This window comes from Aedes aegypti, chromosome 2 (assembly GCF_002204515.2).
Source record: "Aedes aegypti strain LVP_AGWG chromosome 2, AaegL5.0 Primary Assembly, whole genome shotgun sequence".
Classification (NCBI taxonomy): Eukaryota; Metazoa; Arthropoda; class Insecta; order Diptera; family Culicidae; genus Aedes; species Aedes aegypti.
The window spans coordinates 356939661-356957038 of NC_035108.1; the positions used below are offsets into that span (position 1 = coordinate 356939661).

The 17378-nt window shown below is 38.9% G+C and overlaps 2 protein-coding genes across 3 annotated transcripts; one reads left to right on the plus strand and one right to left on the minus strand.

The window, feature by feature from the left end:
• Positions 1-586: 586 nt before the first annotated feature.
• Positions 587-4655, minus strand: LOC5570616 (ER lumen protein-retaining receptor). The gene has a single exon (XM_021846390.1). It carries the CDS (start codon positions 4437-4439, stop codon positions 3801-3803), a length of 639 nt encoding a protein of 212 aa, XP_021702082.1. The 5' UTR covers positions 4440-4655; the 3' UTR covers positions 587-3800.
• An 11350-nt stretch (positions 4656-16005) lies between these two features.
• LOC5573430 (2-oxo-4-hydroxy-4-carboxy-5-ureidoimidazoline decarboxylase) lies at positions 16006-17155 on the plus strand. Of its 2 annotated transcripts, XM_021846393.1 has the most exons (4): positions 16006-16127; positions 16190-16303; positions 16452-16790; positions 16855-17155. In XM_021846393.1, coding segments are annotated over exons 2-4 (537 nt in total). In that variant the 5' UTR covers positions 16006-16127; positions 16190-16301; the 3' UTR covers positions 17051-17155. The 2 variants fall into 2 exon arrangements, with proteins under 2 accessions (XP_021702085.1, XP_001654573.2); XM_001654523.2 differs by lacking the exon at positions 16006-16127 and having other exon boundaries at positions 16171-16303.
• Positions 17156-17378: the final 223 nt, after the last annotated feature.

The window sequence follows — 17378 nt, forward strand, 5'->3', positions numbered from 1 at the left end:
ACGCAACCCTCGTCAGTGAAGGGTCAGTCGTAAGAGTTTCTGAAGGCATTTCTGGAGCTTCATTGATATCCGCACCGCCACTTCCTAGCAAACCGAATCTGACTTTTTTTTCTAGTTACACAAGCTGACAACCAAATTGTCGGACTTCAGTATTTTACTACATTATCTCTCTTGAATTTGCCATCACTCGTATCTTTCGTAATCGTTAAATATCTGTTTTATGATTAGTTTGCAATGCTTTCCTCTGTTAATTTACGCTGTAATTCATATGCTATCCATTGATGTTGATTAACATTGATACATTGATGCAACGCGTTAGTTTGGCGGTGATACAAAACTTGCCTGTACTGTAGCACAGATCCAGAACAAATGTGTGTATTGGTATATAAATCTAACTGTTTTTGAACCATACACATCATATTAGTCGAGAATGAGCTGGACAACGAAATCATCTCCCTGCTTGGTATGCAATGTTTGTAACGAGTTTGCCATATGTATGCTCTTTCTTGGTGATGATTGGTAACGCTTTTCAGCGTGGACTTCGGATATGATGATGACCGAGTGGAATTGGGGCACGCAACCCTCGTTAGTGAGTGGAATTTCCATTCTTTATTTGTTTGTGTATTACCTCGTTATCATTACCTTTTCTTGTTTTACAGTAGCAGTAAAGTATTAAATTTTATGAAATAGAAGAATATAAGGGATTTTTGTTTTGCTTACTTTAAACATACGCCTTCCGGTTCCTTCGTTTTAATCATAGCAATTTCTCTCCACAACGGAAAAAAGAAACATATCCTAATAAAAAGTAATCAATTCTTCCTCTTTGTCGTGGGGCGTTGTATGATGAATTTATTCACACTTGACCTTCTTATAGTACGTAGAAACGAATTAAAATTGCGTAACTATACACAATGTAAGAAACGGAAAACATTAATTTAGGGAATCGTATTTAAATAACTCTACTTTGATTTTGGATTTTTTTCTTTTTAAAAATTACCATTAGTTTGTGCCCCAAAGTTGGCAGATAGCCATCTGGCGACATGAATCGGCAGGGTAAACTATTGTTTGCTTGGTTTACTGCTTTGTTTTTAACTTGCAGCAATGCGTTTTGAACTGTAATAATTGTTAGTTTTGTTTTTTTGTGTAACAAACTGACAAAAAAACACAGCGTCGGAAAACAGGGATACAAAGATTTGATTTTGGGAAACGTAGCTCTTAGATACTGATGCCCTATTACTAAAGTAGAATACACATTTATTTGCAAGTTTGCGGAAACAATAAATACAAACAAGCAAGCATTGTGAAAAATTAGTAAAAGTTGATCTTCAAAGTTGCGAATCATGCTCAGTTAGTGTTTGGGTACGTCGTCAATTTGAAATGTATTTGCTTTCTACATGACAGTTTCATTAAAATGATGCTATATTTCACGTTCCATCAATGGTAGGTATTGCAGTAAGGCAGGGCTGGTAGTGGTTAAGTGTCTAAAAAATGGGAACTTTGGGGTCCCTAAAGTCTAAAAGAGACCGAAAATGAACAAAAAAAATAGAACAATCGCGCACCGAAAAATTAGACAAAATAGGAATCATGGAATACTCCAGGAATGAATTTATAATAAAAAAAAAACTTCTCAGAGAATCCAAGCACACGTTTCTCAGAGGACACTTCTAAGAATTTTCTGCGACATTACGCCAGAACTTTTTGTTACTGTAGGGTTTTTTAATGATTGCTCCAGCAATATCATGAGAAATGAAATCAGTCATTTGCTTGAAATTTCTTTCAGGCATATTCAGAAATTCAATCAGTGATTTTTTCACGAAATTAATGAATACAGTCAGTAAGTTTCCTAAAATTACTTCAGAAATTCCTCCAAACTTGTTTCCAAAACTTCTCAAGGAATCATCGGTTTCCCAAGAATATGCAATAATTGTTCCATATAATTTTCTACGATTTTTTCCAAGAATTCGTTCAGGACTTTTTTAAAGAATTCTTTGGGATTTCCTGTCGTTCCGGATTATAATATCAAAACATTTTTTTTAATGATACCCCTAGAAGTTATTCATTTAAGTATTATTCCCGATATGTTCCAAGAAATTCCTCTAGAACATAGCCAAGAAAATGTTTTATCAAATACCGAAATAATCTAGAAGGAATTTCTTTTTGAAAAAAATACAACCTTAAACAATCTCTGATGTAATATCATATTCTATACCTCTATAGGAACACTTGAAGCATCTGCAGTATCTCTGATGAAATGCGTATAGCAATAATTGGAGATATTATTGGAAATGTTACTGTAGCATTCCATGTGGAAACCCTAAATGAACTTTTTGGAGAGTCCATGGAAAGATGACTCGAGCAATCTTTGGCGGAGTTTGCTACAGTTGCGCTTTGAATAAAAAAAACTTTCTATAGAAAAACCTCTATAAAAAGTTTTTGGAGCCACTTCATAAGGAAGCTGTGAATGAATTTCTCAGGGCATTCTTGAGGGATTTCTATGAGAATCTTTGGAAGATCTCCCGGAGTAATCACTAAATAAATCGACGGGCAGTTCCAGGAACGTTTCGTGTAGGAATTCTCGAAATAATCATTAGAGGAATTTCTGCAGCAATTCTTGAGAGAACCCGGATAATTATGGAAGAGCTTGAATAAATACTGAATATTTGCGTTAGAATTCCTGGAGAGTTCTCGTCGAATGTCTTGGATGTTTTGCTGGAAGAATTCCTATAGAAGTGAGATAATCTTCGCAACGATGATTGTGAAAGTTGGAATTCCTCGAGAAATTTTGTATTAATCATCAGTTCCATCATATTAATCAAAGTTTGAGTAAGTTCAATACAAAACATTAGCATATTCCTAAAAACGCTATTGAGGGGTTCGAAAAATCGTTAAAAATCGTAGTTTGTAAAAAAAAAGAATTCGAGATTTTTTTGTCTGCCAGATAACAGAAATTGAAAAATGAGGCTTGCGTTAATATACTGACCAAGTCTCTAAAGAGAGACATTTCTGGGAGATTTTATAGAGGGATCAATGGAGGAGTTCCTAGAAGTATTCCAGAAGGAATCTCTAGACAAATCACGAGAAGAATGACTCAAGCTTTTCCTCGAGAATTCTCATATGTTTATGAAGAATTTGTGGAATTGTAGTACACGGCTTTTCTGAAGCTTCTAGAATTTAATGCCAGGAATCACTGCAAGCAAAATTAGGAAAAAAAAAGTGTCTAGAAACCAACTTGTGTAGAAAAAAGGACTTTAAGAGACCATTGAAAGAAAAGATTTTTTTAAAGACTTGTATTAAAATAGTGACCTGCTACCCAGCCCTACAGTAAGGTGATCTATTTTCCCATTCCAATTGCAAAGAACGTACTGTTAATACTATGAATTTATTTTCCACGAAACCCACTTGATTGTGCTCCGTTAAACGTGGACAAGTTCCAGTTACCTTCTTGATATCCGCACCGCGGTCCTGCACTTCCAAGCAAACCCAATTCGACTCCTTTCGCACAAATCTGACCTTTTTTTCCAGTTACACAAGCTACATAGACTACAAAGTTATCGGAGTTCAGTACTTTACTACATTATCTTGCTTGAATTTGCCATCACTCGTATCTTTCGTAAATCGCTATCTGTTTTATGATTAGTTTGCAGTTTGCCTTCCTCTTTGAATGTTCGATCCTGTTAATTATTGATCTCTTCTTCGCTTTATTTTTTGAAAATGGTGGAGAATACATTACTTAAACGAATGTTGGTTATTAGAGAAAAGTCTTCGTCCTACCTCCTCCTGGATGTGCCCTTGGCCACACTTTACGCCGGAAGTTGCAGCTTTTTGCCCTTCAGCACCTTGGTAATGTAGAGGTAGAAGAAATCGCAGTACAGGATCGTCTGGATGGCCCCGGCGAAGATCGCAATCAAATCGTAGTGTCCCTCGGCGTAGTACCGGTAGATCCAGTTTAGCAGATACAGGGCACGGTAGGAACCCAACGCGAACAGGTAATGACTGGTAATACTTTCCGCTTCGCCCGTTTTGCTGACGAGGAACAATTGCGGCAAGATGGCCACGGCCTCCAAGTAGATCGAGAATGTCCACAGCACTTCCAACGGTGTGAAGCTGGCATTGATCAACAGGGCCAACACAAAGCACGGCAACAGCAGGAACTCGATGCGGAACGAATCGTGGTTGTGGTCATAGGTGGCCTTAAATTTGACATACATCAAATAGAGGGTGGCGAACGAGGAAGTGATGAAGACCAACTTCATCAGCGTGTTGTACAGACTGATGAACGTCGTGACCAGATCCAGATAGCGGCTCACGTAAACTACGGCGAACAGGATCTGCGATTTGCCGGAGATTCCAGCGCATGACCTAGTCTTCCATATTTTTATCAGCAGTAGGATAATAGCTAAAAGATGTGACAAGTCACCGGCCAGTCGGAAAATATTCATCTTTGCACTGCTCCCGCTCCGCTTTCACACAAAACCAAACTCAAACGACACCACGCAACCGGAGCTTCCCGCAGACCACACTTGGGAAGCCGAAATTTCCCGTAAAATCGTCGGAAAATGCGGAAATCTACCAATTTTCAACCAAACCGGACCGACTGACGTGTAAACACTCTTTTCCACCAAGATGGCAATTTTCTCTCCCCGTCTCGTTCTGGCCGATTTGTTTTCCCCGTTTACGGCAGATGAGAGAGCAAGAAGGGAAGCTTCATGTTATTTTTTGACAGTTTGACCGAACGCGAAAGCGTTTACGTGTCAAAGCTGAGCGGTTCGTTTCATTTGGACGGGTGACCCAGCGCGGTTTGCCGACGCGTTTCGGTTTGCGTTTAGGGGTGATTTAAAATATTCGTTTTTCTTCAGCAGTGAGATCTTCTTTTTTTGGCATTACGACCCCACTGGGAAAGAGCCTGCTTCTTAGCTTACTGTTCTGCCCATAACTGCATAACAGTCACATTCGACATTTTTGACAAATTGGAGTTAATACCATGGAGAGTCATCAAATGATAAATACTTTCGATCAACTTACTAAAATCTGTGAGATTGTTCTAGAAAATTCGAATAAAATACCAAGTTGTTTTGTCACATTGGTAAATATAATCGCATAACAGTCACATTGAGATTATAAATGAGCCTCTTAATGTTATAGCAATGAAATTATTATCAGAATTATTTTCTGACTGTTGATCTTGTATGCGATATGAGTTGAACAAAATATCAGCCTCAAATAAGCACTTTTAAGTTCCTGGTAATTTTTAGAAATTTTAGTTTTCTCCCATACTGCCATAAAATGCGCACTTGGTGTTCCATTTACTCAATGCCTACTTTTGTCGAATGTTACAAATATGCAGTTATGGGCAGTGTTCTTATGAGCACTTCTACTGTTATGAATTGACAGCTTTCTTTGCCATATGCATGGTATGCACGTGAAATGTAAAGCGCCCGAGTATTTTTTTTTTTTTACTTTTTTACTAAAGCAATTTTAACAGCTGATCCAATATGAGCGATGTGCCACTTTTACAATGCGGAATCTGAGAGAGAGGAGACAGCTCACTGACAACTGGCTTGTTTTCTTGGCTTCTTTGATTTCTTCTTTCAAATGGACTATCGATAAACATATGAACCCCTTATGAAAATTTGCCACAAGAAATCGGATTGAAATTCATAAATTTGCCTTATGAAACAAGAATTTGAAAACAAAAAACGTTTTCGCGACAACCTGGAACCGAACCAAGAACCTTGCGATCGATAGGCCCGAGCGTATGTACACCATGCACCTATCGACGCCTTGATGTGGAATTCTAGTATACTAGCCATTATACATTATCTTTACATTAACATTTCGCGGAAACTTCACGTTCTTGAATAGTCCATTTTACGAAACGACAACACTGATGATATTACTGTATTTAACTTTCACACGTTACGACACCGCTTTCTGTCAAAATTTCATTCATAAAATAAGCGATCAGCTGTTCATAAACGTCTCGTAAAATGGACTATTGAAACTTGCAATCCACGTCTTCTTTTTAATCGCCTGTTTGAAGTAGGGTAAATAATGTATTTTGGACAGGCTAAGGATATGTCTGGAAACGTTCATCCTCAACTACCGCTTTGGAGAAAGACAGTTGAGGAAAGTAAAGAGCACAACCCCAAACTCCAATGACAATCCAACTGGACAGCCGACCCAAGAGAAATCTGAGGAGGCCTCTAGTAGCATCCCACAACCAACTCCCACCATACAGGCTAGCTTGTCTTCCTCTAATGGATACGATGCATGCTTGACCTCATTTCCTGGCCCAAGCGGTGTCACATCAATGGCTCCCAATGGACTTATCCACGGTCTTCTTTAATTTCGATTTTCTTTTTCTTTTTCACTGTAAATGCGGGCCGTGTTTACATAAAATGACATCCGGACCAATATCTAGTGAAGGAATGTCCACCGGATGAACATGCACTGGATGAATGTGTGGCGAAATCGTTCATTTTCTATAAACACGGCCCACAGTAAAGGTTGTCTTTCCGCATGGAAATTGCGGCGTGACGTCATCGTGGATTAGTTCATAAGGGCAGTGGAAATGTCAAAAAAGTGAAATTATCAACCAGCAGGCCTAGGTAAGGGAAAGGACAAAAACCAAAATCTAAGACATCCCTCAAAATCAAAAGTTGATGATCCGCAACATCCAAAGAAGGACGGCAAACGTCCGGAAAATGCGGAACGCCTCAGCAATGATTAAAATCCTCCAAGTGAATCTCCATCATGCTCAGTACGCGACAGATGTGCTTTGCAGGAAGTTCGCAAAAGAACACCTTTCTTTTTCATCTCAAAAATATGTTTTCTGTGATCACAGATATCTGTAGGCGAGAACAGGAAAAAATCTGTGTAATTACAGATAAATCTGTGTATGTGGCATCACTGCTTACCCATAGACATCACCACTGCAGGGTGTGTGATGCACCTGCTCTCCAACACAAACAATCATAAATAAAGGTCTCAATTCACTCTGGGTTTGCTCAAAGACGTAAAACATGGGGTCTAAAACCCAGTATGATCATGTGGATCTATAAAACAATCGTTCGGCCTAGAATAACCTATGCTTCCCTTGTTTGGTGGCCTAAAACAAGAAAGCTACACACTTAATTGTCAAATTTGTACTCGACAAACGTGCAATCAATGAAAGAAAAAGTGCTGAAGTAATTAGAGAAGTCGGATTCGTCATGTTAATTATTGAAATGAAATTTGTTTTCTGATATTCGTTTGTCACTGAGGTCAAATCCGTTTTTCATTAAGTAAATTTTCGATTTTACTTGTCATTTCTGTTAAATTGTGTTCTAAATCATTCAAATTGGACTTCAAATTTGGGGCTCAAATTGGACGAATAATATGAAAGAAAATATTCCAGTGGCGATTGAAGGATGTTTGCTTCTTCTTATATTTATGTGAGCCTACGTCTTCTTCTTTCTGGCGTTACGTCCCAACTGTGACAGAGCCTGCTTCTCAGCTTAGTGTTCTTATGAGCACTTCCACAGTTATTAACTGAGAGCTTACTGTGCCATTGACCATTTTTGCATGCGTATATCGTGTGGCAGGTACGAAGATACTCTATGCCCTGGGAATCGAGAAAATTTCCATTACGAAAAGATCCTCGACCAGCGGGATTCGAACCCACGACCCTCAGCATGGTCATGCTGAATAGCTGCGCGAGCCTACGTCGTTAACATCAAAAGAATAAAATTTTGTTTTTTTTTGTTGTGAAAAGAAAACTTAAATAAAATTGCTTTTTTTTTGTTTTTGATCTTTTTCTTCTTCTTATTGAAATAAAAAACAAAAATGAACATTTACTGAATTTCGGTAAAAATGTGCCGAAATTATCGGCAAAGCATTGCCGATCTTCTCAGCAAATTTTGACAGCTGGTTTTACATTTTACAGTCGTGTTCGGCACTTTGAACTTTTACCGAGATTTTCGCCGAGATCTCAGCTGTTGGGTTATCGGCGAAATGTTTTGCCGGCCTCGGCGAAATAAATTAAGTGTGTACGGCTAGAGTTAAGCTGAACAAAATTCAACGTACTTCCTGTATTGCCATAACCGGTGCAGTTCGTAGTACCCCCTCGTTTGCCCTAGATGCTATACTCAATCTGCACCGGCTGGATCAATTCATAAAGCTGGATGCTGAGAAAAGTGCTCTTAGGTTAAAACGATTAACAGTCTTACTGTCAGGGGACTTAACAGGTCACCTCAGTACATTAAACGAATTTTCAATAAATCCTATTGTTGAAAAATGTAGTGACTGGATTGAAAAAGTGGTAAACTATGACTCGCCATTCACGGTGGTCTTTCCTTCTCGTGAGGAATGGGAAGGAGGTGGACCCACCCTTTCACCAGGATCTATTAAATTCTACACAGATGGTTCAAAAATGATTAATCTGACAGGGTCTGGAGTATACGGACCGAAAACCAAAATCTCTGTCTCTCTTGGACAGTGGCCAATAGTATTTAAAGCAGAAGTCTATGCAATCAAGGAATGTGCGCAGCTGTGTCTGAAAAGAAAATTACAGACATGCCACCATCTGTATTTTCTCTGATAGTCAAGCAGCGCTTCACTCTTTGAAGGCTTTCACTTGCAACTCAAAACTTGTGTGGGAATTCATTCTTGCACTGAAATCCCTAGCTGAACGCAATCGAGTTAAACTATATTGGATCCCAGGACATACGGGTCTAGAGGGTAACGAAATTGCCGATTGCAAGGAATGGATCAACCAATATGTTCATTGGTCCAAAGCCATTCCTTGGCATTTCAAACTCTGCACTAAACACGGAATTGAACAACTGGTTGTTCGGTCAAATTCAATCAAATTGGAATACAGTTTCCAATGCGAATCAGTCCAAAAGGTTCGTAACAATAAACACGACACAAACACAAAAACTTATAGGTCTCAACAAAAGGGATCTCAGAACATACATCGGTCTAATAACTAATCACTGCCCAAGCAGATATCACTTATACAAGATCGGTGTCGTCCAAAACACAAATTGCCGTTTCTGTGACGAGACGGACGAAACCTCACAACACCTTCTCTGCTCATGCAGTGCACACATCCATCGTAGGTTCAAAATATTTGGCAAGCACTACTTACAGCCAGCTGATATTTGGAACGCATCCCCCAGGGAGATGGTTAGCTTTAGGGGTCATTCATTTATTTCATAACGCTAAAATTGACCATTTTTGACACCCACCTGTAGGGAAACAGATAAGCAAAATAAAATAAATTAATTAATACATATGAATTAAACAGATAATTTCATGTAGAAGGGGATCAAATAAACAAAATAAACTAAATGAGCCAAAACAGATCATTTGTTTCAGTGCATCACAAATCTCAACTGAAGAAGTATGTATAACGGTTCTTCGTTCTTTCCATAAACCGTTATACACAGCCTCATGACACCTCCCATACAACCCCATTGAAAAATAACGAGCAATCATCTCTGGTTCCTACTAGGAAGTGGTTCCCACTGACAGCTCAATGTTTGTAAACAAATAACCGTTTGAGGACTAACAATCGATGATGGCGAAATTTATTTCTCAGAAAAATTTCTTTTCCCGCATAACATTCTATTCGAACAAACAAACGGTTGTAAACTATTGGATTGCAGTACAGCAAGTAATTTGTGTTGATGTGATTAGCTAGAAACACATTTTAGTATTTGAGGAAAATTTCCCTAATATGATTAGGCCAATGTACGTTGTTGCTCTTGAGTTTGATGCTGACCACGAAAACAAGGCTGCTTAGCACCGGGTTGGTTATACATACTTCTTCAGTTGAGATTTGTGATGCACTGAAACAAATGATCTGTTTTGGCTCATTTAGTTTATTTTGTTTATTTGATCCCCTTCTACATGAAATTATCTGTTTAATTCATATGTATTAATTAATTTATTTTATTTTGCTTATCTGTTTCCCTACACCACCCACCCCCTTGTAACACTTTTTGTATGAACATTATTCAATTTTTGTATGGGCCGTAACATCCTCAGGACACCCACCCACCCCCTCTAGCGTTATGAAATTTGTGAATGGGCCCATATTAGGCTGATCACGCCAGATTGGGGGAACTACAACACTGCAACCTAGGACTTCTGCCCATCAATGGCAGATGGTTCAAAGTTCAGTCAAATGCGCAAAGTATTCCGAAGGCACATTTGCTACTGGAAAACATTGTGTACATAGAATAATAGGGTATATCACAAAAGTCCTAAAAAATGGACGCAGTGATCCCACACCCGACAGAAGAAGAAGAAGTATTAATGATACAATTTTAATATTGTATAATATGGATCCGACAGAAATAAGGACAAACTTTTTTTTTAAATTTTTTTTCTCAATCTCCAAGCGTCGCGACTATTATTTGAATAGTGTGCTGTGTTCATAAACATCGTAAGAATGCAGCACCACACATGTCATTATGACAGTTATGTCGGGAACGAGTCACACGTCGCGTGGAGGGGGTCAGAAATTTTGAATTTTAGCGTTACGTAATAAATGGACGCTGCCAAATGAGAATAGAACGCCTAAGCTGTCCAAATTATATGCATGTCCAAGTTATATACCTAGACGAACTAGACAGCGTAACAACATTGTAAAGTGGTGACATCTTTTTGTGAAGTTCCATGATTCCTATTAGCTTTCAATGCTTTGAATCAAGTGTTTTTTTAATATTCAGCGGGCGTTGGTTTTCTATGATAGTTGCGAACCTTGCAAAAATATAACTAATTAAAGAGCAAACACAAATTCAACCTCTAATAAGAAACTTTTCACTTAACCCACACGTGGTTAGATAATTGATGGTGTTTCAATTTAGCTTTTTTTTTAAGTCCAAATCTAATTTTTCAACTTTTTTTTATTTGATTTTAAATTTTTAGGGCAACTTCACCGGTGGTCCAAATCACTGATTTTTCTGGACGAAATCCCCCAGAAGTTTCGGGAGGAAATCCTTGAAGGTGCTTGTTGAGGAAATCCCCTGGAGAATTTCTGGATGAAATTCACCTGCGAATTTTCGGACTAACCTCTTTGAAATTCTTGGAGAAAATTCCCTGAGGAGTTTCAGAGGAATCCTTGAAATCCCCGGAGAAATTCTTGGTTTAAATCACAAGAGAATTTCCTAGAGGAAATCTCCGGAAAAAAATCGCTGAAAAAATCCTCGAAAGAATTTCTGGACGAAATCCTCAGAGAAAACCCGGTCCAAATCCCCGGAGGAATATCTGTCGGAAATTTGCTAAGGAATTCACGGAAGAAATCTCTGGAGAAATTCCTGGTGCAAATCCCAAGAGATATTCCTGGGAAAAATCTTCGTATAAATTCTCTGAAAAAGTTTCCGAAGGAATTTCTGGGTAAAACCTTGATGGAACTTTTTGATGAATTTCTAGACGAAATCGTCAGAGGAATTCCTGAACGAAATCGCCGGTGGAGTTCTTGAAAAATCTCCGGAGGAATTTCTGGAGAAATTTCGCGGAGGAATTCCTGGAGCGAATCCCCGGAGAAATCCCTGAAGGAAATACATACCCGGAGGGAGTCCTGGAACGAATCCCCGGAGAAATTTCTGAAGGAAATACATACCCGAAGAGAGTCCTGGAGCGAAAACTCGGAAGTGTTCCTGCAGCAAATCCCAGGATGAACGCCTGAACGAAATCCCCAGAGTAAATGTTGAGGGATATCCTTGGAGGAATTTCTGGAGGAAATCTCCGGAGAAATTCCTGGTGCAAATCCCCAATGAGTTTCCCGGAGAATTCCTGGTTTAAATTCTCTGAAAAAATCCCCGAAAGAATTTCTGGAGAAAAGCCTCAGGGCAATTTTTTGATGAATTTCTGGACGAAATCTCTAGAGAAAATCCTGGACCTAATCCCCGAAGAAATTGCTATCGGAAATCCTCTGAGGAAAACTCTGGAGAAATTCCGGGTGCAAATCCCCAGAGGAATTGCTACTGGAAATCCCATGAGAAATTGCTAGAGAAAATCCTGGATGAGTTCTTGGCGGAAATCTCCGGGGGAATTCATGGAAAAAACCTCCCGAGGAATTTCTGGACAGTTCCCACCGGAAGTTCCTTCGGATTTTCGCCACAGTTTCTCCAACAATTTAATCGAAGTTTCTCCAGGAATCCACCAATAATTCCTCGGAAATCTTCCGGAGTTCCACTAGGACTGGAGTTCTCTTCTGGAGTTTTTCCAAGAATTCCACTTCTGGAGTTTTTTCGAGAATTCCAAAATTCCTCCAGGAATTCCTTCCGAGTTTCTCTTAGAATTCTTTCAAAGTTCTGTTGGAAGTTGGAATCTCTCCGTATTCCTTACTTCCAAAAATTCCTCCGGAGTTTTGTCCAGCAATCCTCGGAAGTTCCACCAGCAATTGCTTCAAAGTTCTTTCATAAATTACTCCGGAGTTAGTTCGGATTTCCGTTATGGAGTTACTTTAGGATTTTCTTATGTCGTTTTTGTTTCTAGGAACTGGGTCGGTGATCAACACATAAATAAACCAACGTCAAACAAATTGTAGTTCGGTCGAACCTAAATCGGGTTGGGGTTGAAACTGTGATTCAGAACGGGTTGCGCCAGTTCCAACCTAGGTTCAAAAACGAATTCGACATTAGATATCCTCCAGAAATTCCACTTCGACTTTGTCGAGTCTAGTAAACGACACTGGATGGCCTTACCGTTGAGGTCGACATACGCATATCTGTCAAAGGATACGAACTTTAGTGGAATTAAATGGTATAGTACTAAATTCGGTTTTTCATCTACTCACTTAACTAAAGTTTTCACCTAATTTTATGGTAATTCTTAGAGAAATTGATGGACGAGCTCTAAAAGAATTCTAGAAGCAATTTTAAAGAAACAAAATGGAGGTAGGTTGCAGAGCTACTTGGGCACTTCCAAGATTTACTTTGGCATGGGAGGTTTTTTCGGCCAAATTGCCTGAAACTTTGCAACAAGAAGCACTTTAGTATAACGCATATTGTGGCCAAATATGAGCTCTGTAGCTTTGAAAAAACCCCACTTCCGAAGTGAATCAAAAGTGCCAATAATAGGATCCGGCTCCCTATTGATGAGGACTCGCTGGAGTGATTCAAAGCTCTGCCAGCAACAACTCCTGAAAGAATCTATGGAGTGAATTCGTAGCGATTTCTCATATAAAATGTCTAGAGGAATTGTAGAAAATTCCTGGGCTAATTTGTACTTATAAAGAGATGACCGGTTAAACGAAGATTTCCTGGATGTATTAATGTTGAGATAACTTGTGTTTCTGTTCCTTGGAAGCATTCTTTCGAGTTTCATAACAAACAGAATTTTACATATTCCTCGCAAGACCGGATACATATCTTCGGCAGAAACCTGATTATTCGGCGAAATCCTAGAATACTTTGAGATAGTTATCATGCATGACGCAATAATTTTATAAATATGAATGTTGGTGACAATGTTTGCAAAATACAAACATAAGAATATTTTCCATGGACAGGATTCTCACAGAATCCTGAATATGATTGTTACAGAATCTGAAGCAGGATTTAAAAATAATGCTAGGATTATTATTAAATTGTGGACAGCATTCTTACATAATTCAGGCCAGGATATTGATAAGAATACTGCGTTAGATTCAAATGTAATTCAAACATAATTCTCACATAATCCTCTGAGCATGATAATCAAAAGCAATTCAATTACTCCAAAAGAAATTGATTTTTACAGACTGACTTATTCATTCAATATTACAAAACATTTGGAAATACTTTAAAAAATAACAATTTGTACTATATTGTTTCCGAGACTTGGGAAAACAGACCTCTAATTAACTAGATTTCTCTCGTGCTCGTGCAGCTCACGTACAGTGAGAGGCAAAATAAAGTGCCCACCTTACCAGTTTTCGAATTTCTCTCATTGATTTGGTTCAAATTAAAGTTAACACACCTAAATCTTTTGTGATATTTTATTTTTGATGTTCTTTTAAAGTTGCACTTACGAAATTTTGATTAAAAAAAGAATTTTACTTAAAGAAAAAGAAAATCAATTTGTATTGAAAAAAAAGTAGTGACAAAAATAAGTGCCCACTTCCTTCTTGGCCCCAGAAAAGATGATTTAAGAAAAATAAAAAGCAATTTAATAGTTAATGTGTCCTCCTTTGGCCTTAAGGACTTGCTGGAGGCTCTTCGGCATGCTTTTCACCAGGTTTTGTAGGTGTTGTGGATCTAGTTCTTCCCAGGCGCGCTCCAAGGCTTCAAAATAATTATTTTTGTTGGTAACACCAGTTTTTTCAACCCTGGCATCGAGAATCGCCCACAAATTCTCGATGGGGTTGAGGTCTGGGCTTTGTGGAGGCCATTCCAGCGGTTTAATCCGACAAGACCGGAAAAAAGACTTGGTCTTCTTTCCAGTATGCTTCGGGTCGTTGTTCTAGAGAAATATGAATTTCTCTTCAAGGCCCGTCTGGATCAGCGAAACCTCCAGATTTTCCAGCAAGATGTTAATGTAGGAATCTGCCATCATTATTCCGTCGATTTTCACGAGGTTTTCTACTCCACTCCATGAAAAACACCCCCAGACCATCACATTTCCTCCTCCATGCTTCACCGTTCCTTGGATGTGGTGCTCTGCATCACACACGAGCCCGCCGCTCTCGGTTAGACAGCTCGAGCTTCAGGAGCGCCACATCCAAGGAACGGTGACGCATGGAAGTGTGATGTGATGAAATGTGATGGTCTGGGGGTGTTTTTCATGGAGTGGAGTAGGAAGCGTCGTGAAAATCGACGGAATAATGACGGCAGATTCCTACATTAACATCTTGCTGGAAAATCTGGAGGTTTCGCTGATCCAGACGGGCCTTGAAGAGAAATTCATATTTCTCTAGAACAACGACCCGAAGCATACTGGAAAGAAGACCAAGTCTTTTTTCCGGTCTTGTCGGATTAAACCGCTGGAATGGCCTCCACAAAGCCCAGACCTCAACCCCATCGAGAATTTGTGGGCGATTCTCGATGCCAGGGTTGAAAAAACTGGTGTTACCAACAAAAATAATTATTTTGAAGCCTTGGAGCGCGCCTGGGAAGAACTAGATCCACAACACCTACAAAACCTGGTGAAAAGCATGCCGAAGAGCCTCCAGCAAGTCCTTAAGGCCAAAGGAGGACACATTAACTATTAAATTGCTTTTTATTTTTCTTAAATCATCTTTTCTGGGGCCAAGAAGGAAGTGGGCACTTATTTTTGTCACTACTTTTTTTTCAATACAAATTGATTTTCTTTTTCTTTAAGTAAAATTCTTTTTTTTTATCAAAATTTCGTAAGTGCAACTTTAAAAGAACATCAAAAATAAAATATCACAAAAGATTTAGGTGTGTTAACTTTAATTTGAACCAAATCAATGAGAGAAATTCGAAAACTGGTAAGGTGGGCACTTTATTTTGCCTCTCACTGTACCTACCAATATGTTTGAAGGTTTGCTTCCTTATAGCTAGCCCACCTTCTACCTTCTAAAATATGAAACATGGTCATAACAAACGAGGTACTCGGGGACATAACAATGCCATTTCATTTCAACTGGTTTAATGCAGTCATGGTTACATACGAGTATGCAATATCCTGCCGAGATTTCGGAATGTCCCTCTGTATGGCCATAAATTTGCGCCACAGGTAAACAATTCGTTAGTTCACCCGAGTCTCTGCTGCGGTCTATCATGAATAACTCACATGCTTGGCGTTTTCTTTTTTTTATCTCCTGGAATTACAATCCTCTATAATTTTGGTCTACCCCTTAACCATAGTGTTCCCATGGATATGCCTTCTTTAAGGAGCTTTGTCTGGCATTTTACGAAATTGAATACATTGTGCCAAGGTAGTCTCACAAATGTCTAGAATGAAATTTCTATACCTTGTTCACTAAACTAATTGGAAATTATTTGCCCAGCTTTGTATACTATTTTCTTCTCAACTGTGAATTACTTTTACATGCTCAGAGAATACTGTACTGGATCATGAAGCACATAATTTGAAGCAGCTCGACAGACCTACTACGTGGATGAATTTCATCCAGAGATAAAAGTCCAGCCTTCACACGCATCATAAATCTACGCTATACAGAAAATACGGTAGCGTGTACGGAGTACACTTGCAATTTTTATCTTCACATAATATTGCGCATAATTCGTAGGATAAAAGGTTGACAATCCCACGGCTTGCAGACAGATCTGCGAAGAAATTGAGTAACGCGCAGATAGCGCTTGTTTTTGTCAGACAAACGTGGAAAGACATTTTGCCAAAGAATGTAAGTAACAGCACCTTAATATTTAGCACTACTGGAGAGTCGGTTCATTTGAACACCCTCATAGATTTCGAAATAAATTAGTTTAGAACAAACATTTCATTCATCGACTAATTCAATTAAATAAAATTAATTTATCTACAAAACCTAGGACCACAAAACTATCCCTAGACCAAGTGAACGCCTTGAGCCCTGCCGAGTTCCGAGAAACGTTCTACAACGTGGTTGAACTGTGTCCAGCAGCGGCAAATTTTTGCAGTCACATGTTACCGTTTTCCAGTGTTAACACGATGATTCACAGTTTTCACGAGTATCTTAGTGGCTTGGACACGGAGTCCAAGATCAGTGTGATACAAGGCCATCCTGATTTAGCGGGCAGACTACTGGCCACACACCAGCTCACGCAAGAATCCAGCTTTGAACACTCGTGCGCCGGATTGGATCAACTGTCGATTGAGAATGGTATACAGCTGAATGACTTCAATAATAGGTAAGTTCGGCGCTGTAACCAATGGTTAACTGTAAAAACGTAACGTGCGATTGAATACTTGCAGATATAAGAACAAGTTCAACTTTCCATTCGTGATCTGTGTGCGCCAAGCTAGAAAGATTGACGTTATTCTTAGTGCAGTGATGGCGCGGATACACAATAGCTTAGAAGATGAAGTAGACATTGGTATCGAAGAGGTGAAAAAGATTTGTGAATTGCGTATTCTAGAGCTGGTGGATGGTCAAAGTGATTCAATTTAGAGCCAAATGTTAATATAAGTATTGTTAAGTTTTAGGTTTAAAATACTTGTTTGTGTTTTTTTATGCTATGTATATCAATGATGATCAAAGTGAACATTCTCTTCATTTCTTTTTTTCATTGAGTTTGTTTCATCAAAAGTCTTCAATTTATATGTTTGGTTCGACAACAAAATTTTGATTTATTGCTTTCTCTCACTATCCTCGACTACAACTCAACCCAAGCTCTCCAGATCCAGTTGCACCTTGTCAACCCAAATCAACCTTGTTTGCAGCGCCCTATGCCATTATTATACAGGTTTAGATGCGATCGTAGTTTATAAAGGGTTGT